General features: G+C 54.2%; 8 protein-coding genes across 8 annotated transcripts; 5 read left to right on the top strand and 3 right to left on the bottom strand.

Moving 5' to 3' along the window:
* Positions 1–1083: 1083 nt before the first annotated feature.
* BO72DRAFT_16009 (SNF1 family serine/threonine-protein kinase) lies at positions 1084–4108 on the top strand. Its single transcript, XM_040939303.1, has 4 exons — positions 1084–1600; positions 1675–2510; positions 2574–3197; positions 3251–4108. The coding sequence occupies exons 1-4, from the start codon at positions 1191–1193 to the stop codon at positions 3796–3798; spliced, it is 2418 nt and encodes an 805-aa protein (XP_040795433.1). The 5' UTR covers positions 1084–1190; the 3' UTR covers positions 3799–4108.
* Positions 3797–4300, top strand: BO72DRAFT_16016 (uncharacterized protein). Its single transcript, XM_040939305.1, has one exon. It carries the CDS (start codon positions 3928–3930, stop codon positions 4180–4182), a length of 255 nt encoding a protein of 84 aa, XP_040795432.1. The 5' UTR covers positions 3797–3927; the 3' UTR covers positions 4183–4300.
* Positions 4301–4933: 633 nt separating this feature from the next.
* Positions 4934–7556, top strand: BO72DRAFT_532749 (uncharacterized protein). Its single transcript, XM_040950452.1, has 3 exons — positions 4934–5058; positions 5106–5121; positions 5172–7556. Exons 1-3 carry the CDS (start codon positions 4990–4992, stop codon positions 7322–7324), a joined length of 2238 nt encoding a protein of 745 aa, XP_040795431.1. The 5' UTR covers positions 4934–4989; the 3' UTR covers positions 7325–7556.
* BO72DRAFT_15953 (putative MFS transporter) lies at positions 7463–9474 on the bottom strand. The gene is made up of 6 exons (XM_040939298.1): positions 9350–9474; positions 9206–9280; positions 8892–9144; positions 8786–8827; positions 8253–8727; positions 7463–8187 (listed from the first exon to the last, which is right to left on the bottom strand). The coding sequence occupies exons 1-6, from the start codon at positions 9371–9373 to the stop codon at positions 7602–7604; spliced, it is 1455 nt and encodes a 484-aa protein (XP_040795430.1). The 5' UTR covers positions 9374–9474; the 3' UTR covers positions 7463–7601.
* Positions 9475–9936: 462 nt separating this feature from the next.
* BO72DRAFT_16002 (uncharacterized protein) lies at positions 9937–10740 on the bottom strand. Its single transcript, XM_040939302.1, has one exon. The coding sequence runs from the start codon at positions 10580–10582 to the stop codon at positions 10109–10111; it is 474 nt and encodes a 157-aa protein (XP_040795429.1). The 5' UTR covers positions 10583–10740; the 3' UTR covers positions 9937–10108.
* BO72DRAFT_503444 (putative monooxygenase) lies at positions 10677–12541 on the top strand (the record flags this gene model as incomplete). The annotated part of the gene is made up of 7 exons (XM_040949120.1): positions 10677–10727; positions 10822–11615; positions 11673–11728; positions 11783–11831; positions 11899–12088; positions 12158–12261; positions 12327–12541. 7 exons carry the CDS (start codon positions 10677–10679, stop codon positions 12439–12441), a joined length of 1359 nt encoding a protein of 452 aa, XP_040795428.1. The 3' UTR covers positions 12442–12541.
* A 773-nt stretch (positions 12542–13314) lies between these two features.
* Positions 13315–14142, top strand: BO72DRAFT_15898 (uncharacterized protein). Its single transcript, XM_040939291.1, has 2 exons — positions 13315–13584; positions 13715–14142. Exons 1-2 carry the CDS (start codon positions 13402–13404, stop codon positions 13967–13969), a joined length of 438 nt encoding a protein of 145 aa, XP_040795427.1. The 5' UTR covers positions 13315–13401; the 3' UTR covers positions 13970–14142.
* A 274-nt stretch (positions 14143–14416) lies between these two features.
* BO72DRAFT_473274 (RmlC-like cupin) lies at positions 14417–18837 on the bottom strand (the record flags this gene model as incomplete). Its single annotated transcript, XM_040947193.1, has 12 exons — positions 14417–14469; positions 14677–15002; positions 15074–15248; positions 15336–15661; positions 15710–15730; positions 15778–15889; positions 15943–15976; positions 16028–16896; positions 16947–16984; positions 17089–17232; positions 17740–18476; positions 18535–18837. 12 exons carry the CDS (start codon positions 18835–18837, stop codon positions 14417–14419), a joined length of 3138 nt encoding a protein of 1045 aa, XP_040795426.1.
* Positions 18838–19563: the final 726 nt, after the last annotated feature.

Here is a 19563-nt window from a genome sequence, read left to right as displayed (position 1 = left end):
TTGTTTGTGGTGGAACGAGCGGCCGTTCCAGACAGAGGGGAGGGGAGATCATTCAGGCGTCCCTCGGAGCTTCCCCCACTGAAGTTACCTCGCCGTACTGTATGTACACTTGACAGCAACGGCGCAGCGCCTTGGCAAGCTTCGGGCTGGCTCATTCCACCGTATGTTTTTGGCATCTACACCATACATGATTGATGGCGTAGTTACTTTGTTCTGTAGGTGATAACATGAATTTGAATTGCTTGTCTGCTCATCAGCTGGTGTTGTGTTTGATGAAGTTGTCAAGAAAAGGCGATTTGGAGATATATTTCTGGATCAATGCTATGTTCGTCTGATCTAATATTACGGGTATAGTGAAGTGGCTGAAGTGGTGCGAGTCTCACACCTGGAGTCAAGTAGAATGATCATTTTTTCCAGGTCAAGTCGCACGTAGAAGATACCTTGCTTCTCCATGTGTTGAACGGATTGATTGGGTGGCATCCATGGACATACATGAATAGTAGGTAGATAAGAATGGCGGAAGATTCACTCTATGGAGAAACTTGTCTTGCGGAAATATACCATACCGAACCTATTTGTTCAAACTGCATTGTTACCGACCGAATACCTACCTTAACGTATCTCCAGTAATCATCTTTCATCTCATTACCCCTCCCCTCTCTGACTTGTCTCATACTCTAGACTGAGGACGGTCACATTCTTGCTGATCACCGTTTGACTTGACCCCAACATCAATAGCTATCACTCATGCCAACTGCCCACCACGGTGACGCAGGGATTATCCCAAGAAAGCTTTGAGTCTGGCTCTTCCGCCCCCCTCCTTCCGCCCCGCTGAGGATGAGCCAACTGGTGAACAGCTCCTCCATACCCTCGCTGCTATTCTTAACCTCTTGTCGCCCGCCCAACCAACACATCCCAACTCCACTCGAGCCAACTTGAAATTGTGGGGGAGTCCAAACCCGTCGACCTTCGCCATCCTATCAGTCCTTATTGGCTTCTGCAAAACTTACCCAAGAAGAACCCGTTCCCCTTCGTAACAGAAATTCGGAAATCTCCCCTCTTTCGCTCTCTCCGCTCCAAAATCCATCACGTCACGTTGTCCTTCGATCCCACCTCCCCCGAACTCGCCGAACCGACGTCGGCTCTGATCTCCCACATCCAACCCACCCTCCCCCCCCCAAAGGGTCACAATGGCTGCCGCCTTTGACGACGAAGACCTCTCCGTTTCCCTTCCTCCTTTCGAAGCCGATCGCCCTCGTGACCGTCGTCCCAGTGCATCCAATCCTCCTCCCCCCAATTCCAACTTCCCTGCCATGGCGATGCCTCCGCCATCCCGCCCGATCGGCAAAGGCGGCGACGCTGCGATGCAGTCTCCGGCCACCACCAGAGACATGCAGCGCCTTGATCAGTATCAAACGGTGAAGATACTGGGAGAGGGCTCATTCGGCAAGGTGAAGCTAGCAATTCACCAGCCGAGTGGTCGGCAGGTCGCCCTCAAAATCATTTCCCGTCGCAAATTGTTGTCTCGAGACATGGTCGGTCGTGTCGAACGTGAGATCCAATATTTGCAATTGTTACGACACCCTCACATTATTAAGCTGTAAGGAGCTCCGCACATCTCCCCAGGATTGAGGCAATCGCGATGAGAAGCTAATGGAAATCTCGCCTCGAAAGATATACCGTCATTGCTACCAAGACCGATATTGTTATGGTCTTGGAGTATGCCGAGCGAGAACTGTTCGATTATTTGGTGAAGCGGGGTCGGTGCAACGACGCCGAAGCTCGCAAGTTTTTCCAACAGATCATATGTGCAGTAGAGTACTGTCATCGTCATAAGATCGTCCACCGTGATCTGAAGCCGGAGAACCTGCTCATTGACCGGGAGAAGAACGTCAAGATTGCTGATTTCGGCCTGAGCAACATTATGACAGATGGGAACTTCCTCAAGACTAGCTGTGGTAGCCCTAACTATGCAGCCCCCGAGGTTATCTCGGGAAAGCTCTACGCAGGACCAGAGGTCGATGTATGGAGCTGCGGCGTCATTCTTTATGTGCTATTAGTGGGACGGCTTCCTTTCGACGACGACTATATCCCAGCTCTTTTCAAGAAAATAGCAGCAGGAAACTTTCATATGCCTGCATACATATCCTCCGGAGCTGCTCGGTTGATCCGGTCGATGTTGCAAGTTCATCCGGTTCATCGGATAACCATTCCAGAAATTCGCCAGGATCCTTGGTTTCTACAAGAACTACCGAAGTATCTGCAGCCCCCTCCGGAGGAATTCATCGCTACCGGTGTGGACCCAAATAAGGCCATTGATCCACGCAAACTTGCGCCGGGAAAACCCCTGTCCGTGCAGCACAAGATCCATCAGGTCGCCATTTCAAAACTGGAGCGGAGCATGGGATATACGCGCGAGGACATTGAAGACGCTTTAAAGAACCCTGAACCTAGCGCCATCAAAGATGCTTTTTTCATCATCATGGAGAACGAGATGATGCAGACGAACTGTAAGTTAGGTCAATCTTGCTTCGCCACGACCAATTGACTAGTACGCTGACTTTCACCCACAGCGCCAACAGACGACAACCTGATGGGTCCTCCCGTCGCCCCTTCACCACCCCCCGATCGAGTCCCTCAGTCTTCAGCCACGGCTGGCCGATCGACTGTTCCGCTGAGCCCAGGATCCCCGTTAACCGCCCCTACGAGACCGCGAAGTGGTTCACAGCGTCAACCGTCCCAACTGTCTCAGCAGAGTAATGCCGATGATCCCGATGCGCCGCGAGTTAGCCATGTTCGAATTCTGCCGACCAGTGTGCCGTTTGTACATGACCAACTCATGGAACAGCGGGAACGTGAGCAGAGAGAACGAGCTGCGGAGCGTTCATCTGAGGAACAGGCGCATGGTGGTCTAGATGCCGAGGATGACTTGAATCGGAATGGTCAAGCGGGGCGCTCGCAGGAGGAGCAGGAGGCGACTGCAAGGGCCTTGAAACCCCATTCCCGCAGCATCGTGGACCTTGAAAAACTGCGCCTCCAGCCCCCCGAAGGTCGCAGTGCCCCGCACCAGCCCAAACGGTCGCGAAAGTGGCAATTTGGCATTCGCTCTCGTAACCAACCTTATGAAGCAATGCTCTATCTATACAAAGCCATCTCAGCCCAGGGAGGAATCTGGGAAATAGCACCTACTGGAGCAGGTAAGTTTAGGAGTGTTTGTTATGAGCCTCAGAGCTAACAGGCAGCTTCTCAGATGCCTTGCAAATAGGCGAACAGCCCCCGGACCAGCCTATGCCTCTTCAAAGCAAGTACCCAGACCTACCGTCAGATTACTACATCCCAAAGGACCCCTGGTTCATTAGAGCGCGTCTCCTGAAGGAGGGAGTCAAGGCGCCCGGGCAGACTGCCAGTGTGCATAGCAGCCGAAGCGACCTGAACCTGGAAGACCTGCGGCGCCGGTTTAACTTCTCCACCGGACCATTCTCGGCTGATGACAAGGGCCTCACCCCAGAGCACGCGAGTATCTCGAATCCTTCTTCGGCGACCCAGGCTCACACAATCTCGCGGATCTCGTACGGAGTTTGGGTGTTCGTTGACATCCAGCTGTACCAGCTGGAAGAAAACAACTACATGGTCGACTTTAAGTGTGATGGATACCAAAATGTGATACGTGGTGGAGGTGACAGCGAATGGCACCCTATCAGTAAACGGTTCCGGAACAAGGAGAAAGAAGTGACGAGCCCTTACCCCTTCCTTGACGTGGCCTCGGATTTGGTGGCTCAGCTGGCGACTGCTAGTTAATTAATGCAGCAGCTAGGATTTCGAAGGCGTTAAATGGGCTTTCTGGAGCATTCCATGGGTGGCTTTTGGCGTTATTTTCACTGTGTATATTCAGCTTGACGCTGAAAGCTTCTTTTGCATGAAACCTACATGATCTACGAGCGTTGCATGGGAATCGTTGTTGTTTTTCTTCATATATCCTCTTGCCCCGCGTGCGGATACCGCAACAAGTTGATACTTAACAACCCAGGACTGCGGCGGCTCTCAGAAGGCAGTGCGAAGCAGGGGAACTTGATGAATCGCGACGGATCTGGGCTATTTCGGCACGGCATGGGTAGGCTAGGTGGCAGCTGCCTCTACCTGACTGATGTTTCCACACTCACCCTCCTCTCGCCACATCCATGACCAAAACAACTACCCCAAAATGATTAAGCGACAGAGGGAGTCACCTGGCGAGTGACTGCGTGCAGCAAGAGAGGAACCAAGCTGGAAGAACCACCAACGTTTGGCCAAGGCAGTTCAGCGGAGACGCGAGGATTCCCACAGAAACCCAGGCCAACCGGCCAACGTGGAGACAGAGGCGTTAGGCTTTCACTCAAGCAGGTAGAACACCAAGGAATCAAGGCCAACGGGGGATTTCATGTATATAGAAACACCGCAGTCACCCTGGTTGGCCGTCTGCGACGCGGGAAGAGCCTCGCGAAGACGACTTCATTCGGGAACAAGGCTTAATCAATCAATTTATGGAGCAGAGAATCCCGAAGCACCCGCCCTCAAAGCTGCCATCGGAAAACTCAGGGCTCTTGCAGGGAGTATCAAGATGAAAACTGCTTCATCACGAAGCTAATTAGCCGTTGGGAAGCTACTTAGCCTAGGAAACAAGCTGGTTGGCCGCATGGTACGTATATGGAGCGAGGCCGTGTCATCAGTTGCTTGCTGGTCATAGTGACTGCGACCACGCGGCCCATATGGATGCCAGAAGCGAGAATGAATCCATCATCATCATCATTGATCTATTTATGGAGTAAAAATTGACAAGTGTAAAGCAACAAGGGAGGAGCAAATAGAGTCCGGTAGGCGTCGGGACGAGGTCTCCACCTCCACCAGGCTTATTTATTTGCCTCCGCACCTGCTCTTGCCTTCTACTTTCCTTCACCTCCACACTCCCAGCAATGAAGACCACTTAGGGATCTCTAATCATTTATCCTCCCAATGGATCGTGAAAAGAGATTCAAGTGTCGCAAATGCAATAGAGCATATACAAAGCTTGAACATTTGACGGTAATCATACCTCCTCGTTCTAAACAACCAATTTTGACAATCTATAGAGACATGAGAGAACCCGCAAGTGCAGTGTGCCCTCGGCGATGAAATCGATGCTAACGGGATTCTAGACTCCAACACCAGACCCTTTCAGTGCGAAGAGTGTGGAAGAAGCTTTGGGCGAGGTGACGTCCTTGGACGACACAAGAGACTTCATTCTCGTTCACGAGACAAAGCTAGCCAGCCAAAAGACAACCAAGGCGATGAAGCTTTCCAGACATGCTTCGATGCCTCAACACAGGACGTTCTCACCATACCACCGTTCGAAGCCCCCTTCTCAGAAGATCAACACACTACACTGGACTCCAATACATTAGACTGGTTCATTCCTGACTTCTGGGGTTCCTCGTCCCTCCCTGTACTCGAGACTTTAGACCCAATGCAGTTACAATCACTCCATGGAACAGCACTTTTGCCTCTCGACGAATCAATAGCCGGGCATGAAACTGGGGCTGGTAAAGCAGCCATGCAACAAAGCTATCGACTGATCGAGGATCTCTCCAAGCGGCTGAATGCCGAATTGCACAACTCGGGCATCACATCCAGCTTCCTAGACGGCTGCCTCCAGGAATTCTTCGATCACATCTCTCCCTGTTTCCCAGTCATTCACAGGCCTACCTTCGTACCCCGTGAGACCATTCCTCCGCTTCTTCTCAACATGGTAGCCCTGGGCTCTCTGTTCGTATGCCTACCTGACTCAGCACGCAAGGGCGAAATGCTATGGCGTCTCGGCCACTCCGCCGTGGCTACCTCCTGGCAAACGCTCATCATCCATCGGGGACCGCGCGACGCATGCGACGGGGTGCAACTCGTTCTTACCGCGCTGTTGGGTCAACTGTTTGCTCTGCTCTCGAGCAATGAAAGCATTCGAACCACCGCTTTTGTCTGGCACGGGCTCGGCTTTTACTGGGCTCGTATGTGCGGGATGTACGCCGTCGCCGAGCTCCAAACCCCGCCTACGGTGCCTTGCCCTCCGCAAGAACTACAAGCGCACTGGCACCGCTGGACGACTGTGGAATCCCAGAAACGGGCCATCCTAGGCCATTACATTCTGGACGGATTGATCTCTCAGACATCCGGCGCCCCAGCCTCCGCCCGCCACCTCATCAACTCTTCGCGCACGGCCGGCTCCGATGTCGTCTTCCAAGCCAAGACAGCAAGCGACTGGCTCGACCGGCTACAGCAACCGGCGTCATCCCTCCATGATATGCCTTTTAGCGAGGTCTACTTCTCAATCTTTGCCTCGACGTACCCATCTCATCCTCTCAATCTATCCGACTTTTCGATCCATGTAATCCTCGAAGGCTTTCAGAGCTTAGTGTCTGATCTCCATGAAATCGGGAAAGGCAAGCCGGCAATTGGGGCGATTACCGAGCGCCAGATCCTTCAAGCGCTCTTGAACATTTACGAGGTTCATCTCCGTCACCGTTCGGGGTTGTTGTCCTCCCCATCCAACCCATCGTCATCCTGCCTCCCGCCACATAAACCAGGGGACTCATTTCAACTCCTCATCAGGTGGCATACCGTCTGTCTTGAACTTGCACTACCCACGGCTAGATTCTATGGATCCCTCTGCCAGAGATACCCTCACCTTCCTCGTACGATAGGAGACCACCAGTCCAAAGCCGCAGCTAGCACCAGTACCAACTTCACAGTCCGAGGAACAGCAAACCCGTTGACAGATCCACCACCCTCAGCCCACCAAAACCACCACCAGCAACAGCCACCACCTTTAGTCCCCATCACCGAAACTTCCCCACCGCTCCGCGCCCTCCTCAACGCCCTAACCATAACCCGCCTCCTCAATCGCCTTCCCTTCCACCAAGCCCATAGCCCGCACATCCCCGCCGCCATCTTCGCCACCGCAGTAACGATAGCCGGATGGTGTCTTTCCCGCAAAAAGAAGAAGATATTCCTCGCCGCAGACGAGCAAGATGTCCTGGATGGGTGGAACTGGGCTGAGGTTCTGGGGGTTCGTCCATCTGGGCCAGCGGAAGGTGACGGTGATGGACGTGGGAGTGACTGCACGGAAAGACCCGCAGCAGTAGAGGAGGAGATGGAGCATCGTTTCCTTGATGATGCTGACGGCTCAGGCATAGCGGTGCATCTGCTTCAGGAATTGAACTTCTTGGTAATCTGTTTGGAGACGGTCGTGGCGCGATGGCAGATCAGCGGGGTAATGGCGGAGATGGTGAGGGGATTGATGGGGCTGTGCTCTTTTTAGGGGCTTATAGCTACGGTAATGGCTATACTACGTTTATGAGATGTTGGCAGAGCTGAAAAACTCAGCATTGTTCGTGCAGTGAATGTGAAATTGTATGAAACCCCCAAATTTCAACAGCATTCATCAATCCACATGCCGTCCTAGCAAAGATCATACAGCACTAGCAATCACAGCTACCATTTCACTTTCGCTTTAAAGACTCCAAAAAAAGAGATCCCATTTACCCATGATAATTCACCCATCTAGACTATGCAGAACCGGACCGAACCCGATCGAATCAAAAATACCTCCCCGTGCGCTTCCTCACCCAGGGCCCCGCGAAATACAACGGCAACCCCAGCGCCAGCACGGCCCACTCAATCCCCGCAAACTCGTAGAACATCCGCGCCAACCCCTGGCGCGTCATCCAGTCGACGGAGCCCTTACTCAGCCCGAACGCGACGACGTTCTTGCTCACGTTGACCAGCACGAGAGCCTCGCCGCTGGCGTGCGGGTACGAGTCGACCACGTACGACAGCATGACCGAGGGGACGAGCGTGAGGCCCGCGGCGGCCATGGCGGAGCCCAGTGCCGGCAGCGCGTAGTGCATCTGGTGGGCGGCCGTGTACCCGAAGACGACGAGGCCGACGGGCGCGATGCAGAAGGGCACGACCAGCGCCGGCAGCCGGTGCTCGGGCTTGTGGACGTTGCGGTTCCGGCGGCGCAGGAATTGCGACAGGGCGTCGGTGAGCGGGCCGGCGAGTGGCGCGACGACTACGATCCCGATGAAGCTGCCCAGTGTCCAGAGGCCTAGGGCGCCTGAGGTGAAGAGGTAGGGCGGGGCGCTGAAGATTGAGGAGGAGAGGGTGGAGATTGAGACCACTCTTTTCTTGAGGTTAGTGGGTGGGTGGAGAGGATGTGAAGAAAGGGAAGGGAAAGGGAAACTCACGCCCCGAGTACAACTCCATACATCATCGATGCCAGCAATACCCCCGGTAGCAGCAGCATCGGAATCGGGAGCCAGGCTGCGTACCCCAGGAATCGGAGCACGCCTTTCTTCTTCGCCTCGCTTGAGATGCCCACCTGGAAGAGACCCTTCCAGTAGTCCGTGTAGGAGAAGTGTTGAGCTTGGTTCTGAGAAGGCGGGAGACTCTCGATGTGGCTGTGGGCGACATCGCTCTTTTCGGGAAACTCACCCCCGTCCTGCTCCTCTTCGAACTCGGGCTCGTACGTTGTCTCCGGAAGGAAGAAGAAGGTCGTGACCAGGTTGACGGCCGCCACGATCAGGCACACGATGAAGAACCACCGCCAGCCGCGTGCGGCAACCAGGTAGCCCGCAATCACGGGTCCGACCTGGGATCCGGCGGAGAGGAACAGGGCGTACATGGCCATTGCGCTTGAGTAGTTGCGCTCGTAGAACATGTCTGTTCTGGTCAGCAATCTGGTGATACAAGCTGCGAAGCTGAGACAGAGAGAGCATACCGGCTAGAATACTGGGACCCAACGATTCAATCGAACCATAGCCTTTGACCGATGTTAGTGTCTGTGTGGAGAGAATGAGCACCGCCCTGCATGTTATGCAACCCACCAAAACTGGCAAACACCCTAGCGCCCATCAGACTGTTGTAATCCTTCGCCACGACTGTCCAGATGATCCCCGCCACGAACATCGTCATGGAGATAAGGACTATGGGCCGCTTGCCAAACGCCAACGCCAATGGCATCCAGAAGAGATTGGCGAGGCCCATGCTGAGGACGGACCATGAGATAAGGTCGGCGAGCTTTTGGTAGCTGACTTGCAAATCCATGGCCAGTGACTCGAAACCCGTTGCTATGCCGGACTTTCTCGATGTCAGAATCTCCCCTCAGTGATGCGACAGATGAGAACAATGAATGTCTTACTGAGTACATGTTCCCCATAAACACAAAAATATTGACCGTCAAGAGGGCTGCATATCGGACCCGACGGGGGTAAAGCTACGAGAAGAGGAGCATGTCAGTGTCAATCGCCCTGTCACCTCGCCAAGCCCCATCCAGGGCACCAACCTTCGGATCGAGTTTCGTTGTCATGGTGGTATATGTGTGCGTTAATCCACGCAGTACTTGACGAACCGTGAGTTTCAGAGCCCAAGACTTGAGAACCCAGACAGAAGAGCAAGGGTGGGGAGGGACATATCGAGACACTTATACCCCATGTGGCATACCCCATGGGGAAAACCCGCACCAAGCCCCAGCTAGGTCCCTAGCCCTCGGCTGTCAATATGGACCCCGGATTATTGCCCAGGTGGTATGCTTGAGACTCCCGTTGTGATTCGCGCACGGGATGTGGTGCTCGGCTTAACCGACCAGGTCGGCTCCACATTGCGTCTTCGAGGACGAATCCAGATAGGATTACCCAATCTCGCACAGGACTCTACCAATGGCGAGTGCAGGCCACGGTGGTCCATGCTCCTTATCGCCATGACTTTTGCCTATTGAGGTGGTGGTTCGTCTATGTCTATCAACGGTGCTGATTGGCGTCCTGATAGTCAATACTTTGGGATGATAGGCTCGCTCGTAGCTTGGACCTTTCTGATGGCGGGGTCTCAAATAGCTTGTATGCAGCAGAGTCTCCTAACGGTGTCTGATCCAGGTCATTGTGACAGTTGGTGATCGGGGAGGAGGCGAGGATAGGAAGTACCTTGAACGCCAGAGGACGTGCGTCACACAAACACGTGGGCAGATCATCGCCAAGCCTGTGTGAACGAGATCTGGATATTGTCAAGCCTCAAGCTCATTCAGATGATTAGCTTTGCCTTCCTCGTATCAGAACCAAACTTGTCTGGATTTCTCGCGTTGGCCATGACGCGAAGTCATGCTCTCCCACTCTGTCTTCGGAGCGAGGTGTAGTGACACTTGAGTGGCAAGCATGACCAGCGGCAGGCGGAGTCTTCTTTCAGACGGCTCTAGCTCAACCATCTCACGTTCGAGCCTTCCTTCCACTGCAGCTGGAGTAAAAAGCACTGCGACATGCGTGGCAACGGCAATGCAAGCGAGGTGGAGAACATCCATGAATTCTGGGGTAAAGTGGAGAGAGCAAATACGAACTGTCAGAGTCATGCGGGGGTGGAATTCCCAAGCCCAAGACCAACAGAAAGGAGAATCCGGGGGAATGATCGATGCACCTCGGATATAAGCCCCGGATAACCCGACCTCCCCGGCAAAGCCGAGCAACCACCTTGCTGTACGCCCGTAGATGGAAACCACCAATTCGGTACTTGGAAGCTGTGTTGCGCCCATGCCTCGGACTTAAAACCTCTGCAGTAAATCTTGACCTTCATCTTCTTCTCCCTTCTTCTGCCACTTCCCATACTTCAACATCGAGTACCTGACAATGGGTATTATCAACAGTCTCATCAGCGGTACCCCCGACTCTTCAAAAATGGTAAGCAGGCCCGAAACCCCGAGTCGAAACGCTCGCATCGATTCTCATGATCCAACTCGCATGAACTGACAACGGGACATTGGCCCACCACAAGGCCCCCTCAGACTCGCAACTCAACATCATCATCGTCGGCGCCGGCCTCAGCGGCCTCGCCACGGCCATCTCGTGCGCCATGACCGGCCACACCGTCACCGTCCTCGAACAAGCGCAAGAACTCGCCGAGGTCGGCGCCGGGCTCCAGATCACCCCCAACGCCTCCCGGCTCTTCAAACACTGGCAGCTGCCCGCCAATATCTGGACGGAGGCCGCCGAGCCAACGTCGCTGACGGTGCACCGGTACACGGGGGAGACGCTGGCGCACGAGGCGCACTTCGACCGCAACATCCGCGCCAAGTACGGGGCGCCGTTCATCGACCTGCACCGCGTGGACCTGCAGCAGGCGCTGTACGCGCGGGCGCGGGCGCTGGGGGTGACCTTCCACCTGGACGAGCGGGTCGACGCGATCGACTTCGAGACGACGACCATCACCACCCTGAAGGGGCGGCGGGTGAGCGGCGACCTGATTGTCGCGGCGGACGGGCTGTGGTCGCGGTGCCGTGAGAACTTCTATGGAAGAAAGGACGAGCCGCTGCCCACGGGCGACCTGGCGTATCGCATCGTGCTGACGGCCGAGCAGCTCGCGGACGACCCCGAGCTGCGCGCCTGGGTCGAGAACCCCACCGTGCACTTCTGGGTCGGGCCGGGGGCCCACGCGGTGGCGTACTCGCTGCGCGGGGGCTCGATGTTCAATATCGTACTGCTGGTGCCGGATACGCTGCCGCCGGGGGTGTCGAGGCAGGCGGGGTCGGTGGAGGAGATGCGCGGGCTGTTCGTGGGTTGGGATCCGGTGTATGTTCTCTCCCGTCTGTGGAACTAAGTGGTAGCTCACTGACTGGAGGGAAACAGACTAACTAAGTTTCTGACTTACGTGAATGGCGTCGACAAATGGCGCCTCATGCATCGTACGACAATTCCTCTCTTGTCCCACCAAGGGTAAGCACTAACCTTTAATGCAGACGCAGAAATGGACTCCTGGATCAACGACAAATCAAACCTAGTCTTCATGTACGATATGCTCCAGCTCTTGTCTTTCTAACTTAAAATGCTGAAAGGTACTGACCTGCAACACCAGCGGTGACGCCTGCCACCCCATGCTCCCCTACCTCGCACAGGGCGCCAATTCCTCCCTCGAGGACGGCGCCGTCCTCGGCGGCCTCCTTGGCCATATGAAGCAGAAATCCGACCTCCCACAGATTCTGAGACTCTACGAGAAGCTTCGTAAATCCCGCGGGGAGGCTATTGTCCGGGAAACGTTCAAGCAGGTGTGTTTCCCCAACACGCATCACTTATTTCCATCATTAGATCAATCCCACCACTAACCAAGGGCTCAGAGAAACGACTTCCACATGCCCAACGGCCCCGAACAAGAGACGCGCGACCAAATCTTCCTGTCTCAATTAGGCAAGGAACTCAAAGGGGCGTTCCCGAGTCGATGGTTCGTTCCACCTGTTCTTGGGCCTACAAGGAGTATAACTAACCACAGGCAATACAAATGAATAGGACCTGTCCCGAAGTCCAACCGTGGTTGTACGGCTACGACGCCATCAAGGAGGTCGAGAACGTTGTGGCGGAGAATCCGGGGCTGTTCAATGGACAGGTCACGGCGAATTTGTAGAATGCTACTTTCTTTTGATTCTTTGTTGTCCGAATTCTTGAAGCGGGATCTTTGTACAGTCATTTGGCAATATAGTATACATTTATTTTCTTCTTCGCCGCTAATGAGGTCGATTCCGAGACCATTAGATAGTCTCTCCTCTCTGTATGCAGTGATCCAATTTTTGGGAGTTGAGTCGAGGGGGAATACGCAGTGTTGCAGGGGGGTCGCATTTCTTCATATTGGAGATATCGTCCCAGGGGTGGTGAAAAGTGACTATCTAGTAGACTCCAGTAAACTATCTTTAGAACAAGTACCTCAACGCTCGCAAGTCATATCCCAACTTAGTCTTCAAGCTTGCTTCACCCCTTGCATCCGGCATGACAAGCGACAGCATTTCTCTTCCTCCTCCGTAGTACACTCCACCCCCTCGTTACAACAAACTCAATTGGAAACGTCACTTTGGTGCGTGATGCAGAGGTTTTCGTTGTTCCGATAGTCCATCATATAGAGTAATCGGTCACAATGAGGTCCATCTTAACCAAGGGCAATTGCAGTCCCACAACCAGCGCAAAAACCCCAGCCTACCGAAGCATGAAAAGATAATCCCCACGGAGACACACTTCCGCCAGACGACACATTCCAGAGCCCAGATACCCACCCCCAGAACTAGATATAGTGTAGTAGCAAATGCATTCCAGTGCCTGAGCCTTCTACCTTTGCCAGATACAGTCCAACCATCTCTTCACCTTCCCAGAATACACTCCAATCACCCCTTTCCCATCCCCTTCCCCAGACCCTACCCTATACTCCTCCATTACCTTCCGCATCCAAAAAAGAGTATATAAACCCACCTCTCACCCCACAAGAACGACCCCCTCCATCCCATCTCCACCATCTAACTCAAATACTCATCAATCCCGAACCCAACACACCATCTTACCATACCCTCAACCAACCCAACCCCCCAAAACCATCACCATGAAATTCCTCTCCTCCATCCTCCTCCTCAGCGGTCTCGCAGCAGCAACAGCAGCGACAGCAGCAACAGCACCATCCAACGCCCACCCCACCACGCTCGTCCAGAAGCCCGCCACCGCGGCGGCCGGTGCTTCCGGCGCTGGCGGCGCTGCCGCCGGAGGGAGCACGTATAACCACGTCGCGGTAAGGGAACAGCCCCGCCCCGCCTGCTTATCTCTTCCCCAAGAACAACAGATTCCTGTTCTTCGGGCCGGTACTTGTGTATATACAATGGGACTTGCGATTCATTTTTACTGATGATGGTGAGCGATAGGACCCCAACGAGGGCCAGAAGCCCGCCACCGATGGCGGGGATCACGGTGCGACGGCGGTCGCGACCAGCGGCAAGGCTAATGCCAATGGCAATGGTAATGCCAGCGCCAATGGCAAGGGCAGCAGCAACGCGGGCAGCAGCAGCAACGCGAGCAGCGCCAAGGGCAACGGCAACAGCAACAACAACAAGGGCAACGGAAACGCTAACAGCAACTCGGGCAGCAACGCCCACAACGCTGCCGCGCCCTCGCATTAACAGAAGGATCGCCGGGCATTGGATGAGGATGTCCAGGATCTCGTGATGGGGCTGATGGTGGAGGTGGTCGATGAGGGGGTGACGGAGGTGATGCAGGAGGGGCTGGAATAGACCAGCAAGATGATGGAGGATGGTGGTGGTTACGAGTCATGGATTGATTGTTGTGTTGTTGAGGTTGCAGATCGATTCTAGGGGACTGAGCTCAGTTGATCTACTAATATTATCAAGACTAAGTGAGGGGACCTGAAGCTCTGTTCCGTGTGGAGTGTTTGCAAGGTGATTTGTTAATGATCATCGTACATGTAGACATTGCATTGCTCCGCTCCTCTAGAACATAGCGACCCGTGATATGGAAATGGACGAGGACCTCCCATATGGACATAATATAGGTGACAAACCCCCGGGCTCAGTTATCGCCCAGCCCGTTCGCACATTGTTAAGACGAAATCAATTATCCAGCATCGGCAGCCCGCCTAGATCGTCAAATAGCCTCGCTATGCCTTCAAAGGAACAATCCGGGAACCCGAAGCCGTAGGCCCATTCCTATACCCCATAGCTGTTAGCATGTATCCATGATAAAAAAGCCTCAGGGCGGTTCCAGGTACAAGGCTGAGAGACAAGGGAAAAGCTCACCGGAATGTCAAAACCAGTCCCACTGGGACTCGTATCCGCATACTCTCCGCCACTCCCGCCATTCCCACTCCCACCACCACCACCACCGCTGCCACCGCCATCATGACTACTCGTCGAAGATGCCAGACTCTGCTGATTGAGCTGGTGCTGATGAAGGTGCTGCTGGTGCAGATGTGACAGCGACGAAGTGGACGATGGCAATGACCGGAATTCCCGGAGATAGTGTTTGATGATCTCGACGGACTTGCGGGCGACGATGGACTCGTCCATCGCCTCAAGGATCTCGACGCCCATCTCCACGGACCGCTGGAGCGGGACGGTTTCCGGGCAAGGACCCAGTTTGGACATGGGGAGAAGGAGAGTGGAAGTCGCGAACATGACATACGTTGTGTTGTACCACCTATTACGCGGGGCATCAGCGTTAGGGCTCCGGCCTGGAAAACGGCCAAAGGAAGGGTGAAAAGAACATACCAACACCGGAAGAACTCATGGATGCGGTAAATATCGTAGATCACCTCAATGGTTTTCATGGCTGCATCGAGGCACTTGGCGATAGTCTGTTCAAGTTCCATGGGCGGGTGGCGGAGTTTGCGGGTGAAGTGGCTCAGGAAGGGGCGGAACAAAAGCATTTTGACATTGAAGTAGCCTTGTATGGTTTAAAACAATCAGCCACGTATACAACCCTACCGTCTCTCAAGGCACCCCCATGTTGTTACGGTAGACTTACGAATACCCAGGACTAGTCGTTGTCGACGCGCCCACTTAGGGTCTCTCAAGGCACCCCCGGTTGCCCGTTCCATCATGTCGGGCTTGAGACGGTCCGGTAAGCGCGCCATCCAGCGGTCGAGCTCAGTCTCAATCTGGAGACCTAAGTGTAGCTTCTCTTGTAATGTGATTCGTGAGTGGTATATCTGCACGGAAACTCGGCGAATGATCTGCGCGAAGTCGACCATCCAAGGAATGATGGCATATTCAGAGTCGTCTCTTTCCGGTAGAGCTCGATTGTGGTATTCGTCCATGCCTAAGGTGTCTGGACGACCGACTGAGAAGCTCATCTCACTGGATGCGATTAGTGACCTACCTGGCAGAATTGATGGTAAAACTTACATTTCCAAGGAAAAGAGGCCCCTAGAAACATTAGATCTAGCAACATATCATGAGGCTACCAGACTTACCACCAGGTCTTCGAAATCCATCCAGCGCGATGGTCGTCTGTGCTCCGCACCTCCCGATTGAAGCCAGCAGCCAGGCACGTACGCACGGCGAGCCCCAGATACATATAGGCCACTAATATAACACATGAGTAATTTCCTCGCAGCGGAAAGAAACAACCAACTCACTGTTCGGGTTCAGTTCATTCTGACAAATTTTCGCCTATCCAAGTCAGCTGCGCGCAAAGACCTAAACTCGTCAACAACTGCTCACCATAAGATACAGACACTGCACTGTGTCCAGCGTATTCGAGAAATGCAGGTAATTCAGATACATCTGGGCCTCGCCAAACAGTTTCCGGCTCCACTCGAACCTCGTCAACCCACCGAGCCTCTCCTCATCCCACACCCTCACCAAGGCCCCAAAGGAAAGAATGCTCAAATACAGAGCCACAAAGCTGGGTTCCGGCTGCACATTCCGGTTGAACCACAGATTATGCGCTCGCTGCAGGAAGTCCTCCTTATCGATGAGCGGGTGGATGAAATGGATATTCTCAAAGTAGCCATTGATGAACGCATGCGCCTGCTCGAAGTAATAGTTCTGCTCCTGCATCACCACCGGCTGTGCCGGGCCCGCCGTACACGAGGGTGAGAAGCTTGGGTTGTGCAGCGTCGATACGATCGAGTACCCAGCGGCAGGCTTTTCAGCGCGGGAATGCTGCTGATTCTGCTGCTGCTGCTGCTGCTGCCGCTGCTGCTCCTCGAGGCGTCGCTGTGGCTCCCGCGCCTTCTGCAGGTGTCCGAGCAGGGCCGCCGACGAGGTGCTACCGTGGAACTCGATGCCGTTGGTGTGGTGATTCAGTTCGCTGATTTCATCCCCGACCGAGTCTCCGGCCTCGTCGTGGTGATCGTAGAGGGCCGGCGCTTCTTCCCGCGGAGTGGACTCGTTGCGCGGCAGGGATACGGGAGTTGCATCGATGGCAGCGTGGGGCACCACCGGTTGTTGGGCCGTTCCGGGACTTGCGAAGGTCGTTGGAATCACTCTCTGAGGTAGCTGCGAGGTGATTTCCGACTCGGCCAAGCGTAGCTTGGTTGTGAGCTCGTCCACCTTTCGCTCTAGATCTGCGACATAGCTGATCCGCCCTTTAACAATGCAAACTACTCAGAACTGTGGCAACTGGGACTATTCTTACCTGGCAGACCGGCTACTCTCCCTCTGTCGGTAGTTCCCCTGATACACGCAAGTGAGGTCACTTTCTGCGACGAGGTTAGATACCTATATTTTCCCAGGTGAATTAAAACCACAACATACTCTTACAGTGAGAGCAAGGATACTGTTCATCGCACTTGTACTTCTTAGATCTACACCTCTCACAGGCCTGGGCTGCGCGGGGTCGCTTTGCCCGGGGCAGAGGGAGATTCTCATCCCCGGCAGCCGGTGGTGCGGGAGATGGGCGAGCCTCAGGTTGCATCATCCATCTAGATTGCGCACGGCATTGGGGGCTGACAAAGAGCGAGAAAACCAACGTAGAAGAGGTGGAAGTCGTGGTGATCAAAAGATAGTATCCGTTAAGAATCAAGGGTAAGCAGGGGAGATATGCAAAGGCAAGTAAGTGTGCGCAGAGTTGGCAGTGAATGAAGTGTGACACACGGATTATTCGATTAGTTAGTGGCGGATTGTTGGTTGAGGTGGAATCTGACCAAAAACTCAGAAATGCGCCGGCTTTTCCGGCCATCACGTGGCCCCTTCGCCCCCGCGGGGTCCCCGCATCGCTCGGTTTTAATCTACCGACACTGTGCCGCTTAATTTAGGCCAAAAGAAAGAGTTATTGTAAGGAATTCATATATCTTAGTGATGGTTCAGATGATTTATGTACAGCAAATGATCTAATCCGAAAAACGCCAAGTCCAATGCAGCATGCGGAGGGGTGAGTGCGTACGCGTCTCATCCGCCCCACTACAGAACACACAGGCGTTCGTTCTCACAGTGCAATTTCCATGTTCAGGTCAGCCACCACCGACTTGACGTCCGCCGCGTCCCATTCGCGCACCTCGTCTGGTAGCACCGCGCCTTCATATCGTTGGCCGACCCGGTGGATCAATGTCTCGATACCGTCGCCATCCGTGAACGACCAGACACGCACGAAGCGACTGGCAAACTTCAACGCGAATGCCTGTCCAGCAGGAATCACGGCCGTCTCCCCTTCGCGGAACTCGGTGTCGGACTGCCCCTCGAGGCTGACGATCAGCGTGCCCTCCTGCACGCACAGACAGTGATCCACCGATTTGAAGGTCATGTACTTGGACAAAATGGTATCACCGTAGACTTTCGAGGATTCGATACTGGAGATAGCACAGACCCCGCTGCTCTGAGCAGTGGTGACGAACGGTCGAGACATCACCCCGCCAAACATCCATTTCGGCCCCGTGTTGGCCCGAAGGAAGTAGCCCTGGGGGCTTTCGGGCAGTACCTCCTCATCCTTCGTCCATTCTCCGAGCTCCGGAGGCTGGTAGTGGGGCTGGAACACCACGTCGAATTGTTCCTTCGCAGCCATCACCTTCGGGATCAGGATGGACTTGAGATCGCGGTCGTCGTGCTCCGGCACCAGCACTCCGTCGTAGCGCTCGGAAACATATCGGAAGAAGTCGACCCAGTCGCCGGGTGTGACCACTCCGTAGGTCTCGGTGTGTGGGCCCATCATCTCTGGGTTATGGATCACGGTCTAGAACATATGAGTCAGTTGCGGGTCGTAGATAGGAGAATGTTTTGAGAAGCCGTACAGGAGGCACATAAGCGAAGTCTCCGGGCCCCATGATGCGGCACTTGTCGCCATTCCATAGCTTCAGGAACCCCTTGGTTACCAAGAAGACATCATGTGCATGGTTATGGTAGTGGAATCCAGGTGCATCCGAGAGAACAGCGCCACTCTGGAAGACCGACATCAAGCCATTGGTTTGCAGCGACGAGGCCAGGATGCGAAAGGAGCCCTTGCTGCCGGGAATGGTGATGCGCTCGCCTTCCAGCTGGGGAATCGCATAAGGAACTCTTCCCTTGGGGGGCTCATTGGTCCAGGATAGGGACATGATGAATTCGCATGCGCGTGGATGGAACAGGGGTGGGAGAGGGTTGGCCCGTGGAAAGGCTCAATGAAAGAAAGGGCGTGGCGAGAGAGGTGTAAAAAAAGTTTTGTTGAGGGGTGACTGAAAGTTTCGCCGTGGGTGCCTCAGATATAAGGACGGCGGAGGGCGCGTCATCGGGAAGACTGTGGGGCATTTGGGGCAAGTTTTCTCCATTCCCCCATACTACGAACTTTAAGCTACCCCTCGGATTTGCCGTGCACCTTGGGTTGACCGGCTTTTCCGGTCGCTCTCCTCCTTCCCCGCAGTCAGATGACCTGAGAGAGTGCTCCTCCGGGGTATGATTGTCCCGCAATTCTTACGAGTTGGTAGAGAGAGTGCCGAGGTTGGTGTTGCGGGCAAGCCGGATGCAATGTATCGCAATTTGCTCTGCTCACTTCATTCAAGCCACGCCAACACAAGCTGTTCCGCATGAACAATCAATATTCGTACTTCGCATTGAGTTCTCAATCGTGCAATATCATTGGATTATTCATCTGCATGTAAACAGTGAACACGAGACAGCCCAAGCGAAGAATGCGAAAAGCGTGGAGCAGAGCCCACATAATGAAGGGAATATAGGTGAAAAACGCCCGATGAAGTCACAGGCTTTCCGCCGGGTATACATCACTGAGTTGTGACTCCATTTCGCCAAATGGAAAAAGCTAATGGAAATAAGCCCCCCGAAAATGG

This window comes from Aspergillus fijiensis (genome assembly GCF_003184825.1).
Source record: "Aspergillus fijiensis CBS 313.89 unplaced genomic scaffold BO72scaffold_102, whole genome shotgun sequence".
Classification (NCBI taxonomy): domain Eukaryota; kingdom Fungi; phylum Ascomycota; class Eurotiomycetes; order Eurotiales; family Aspergillaceae; genus Aspergillus; species Aspergillus fijiensis.
Note: the sequence above shows the minus strand (reverse complement) of the source record. Positions and strands in the feature narration are given on the sequence as shown.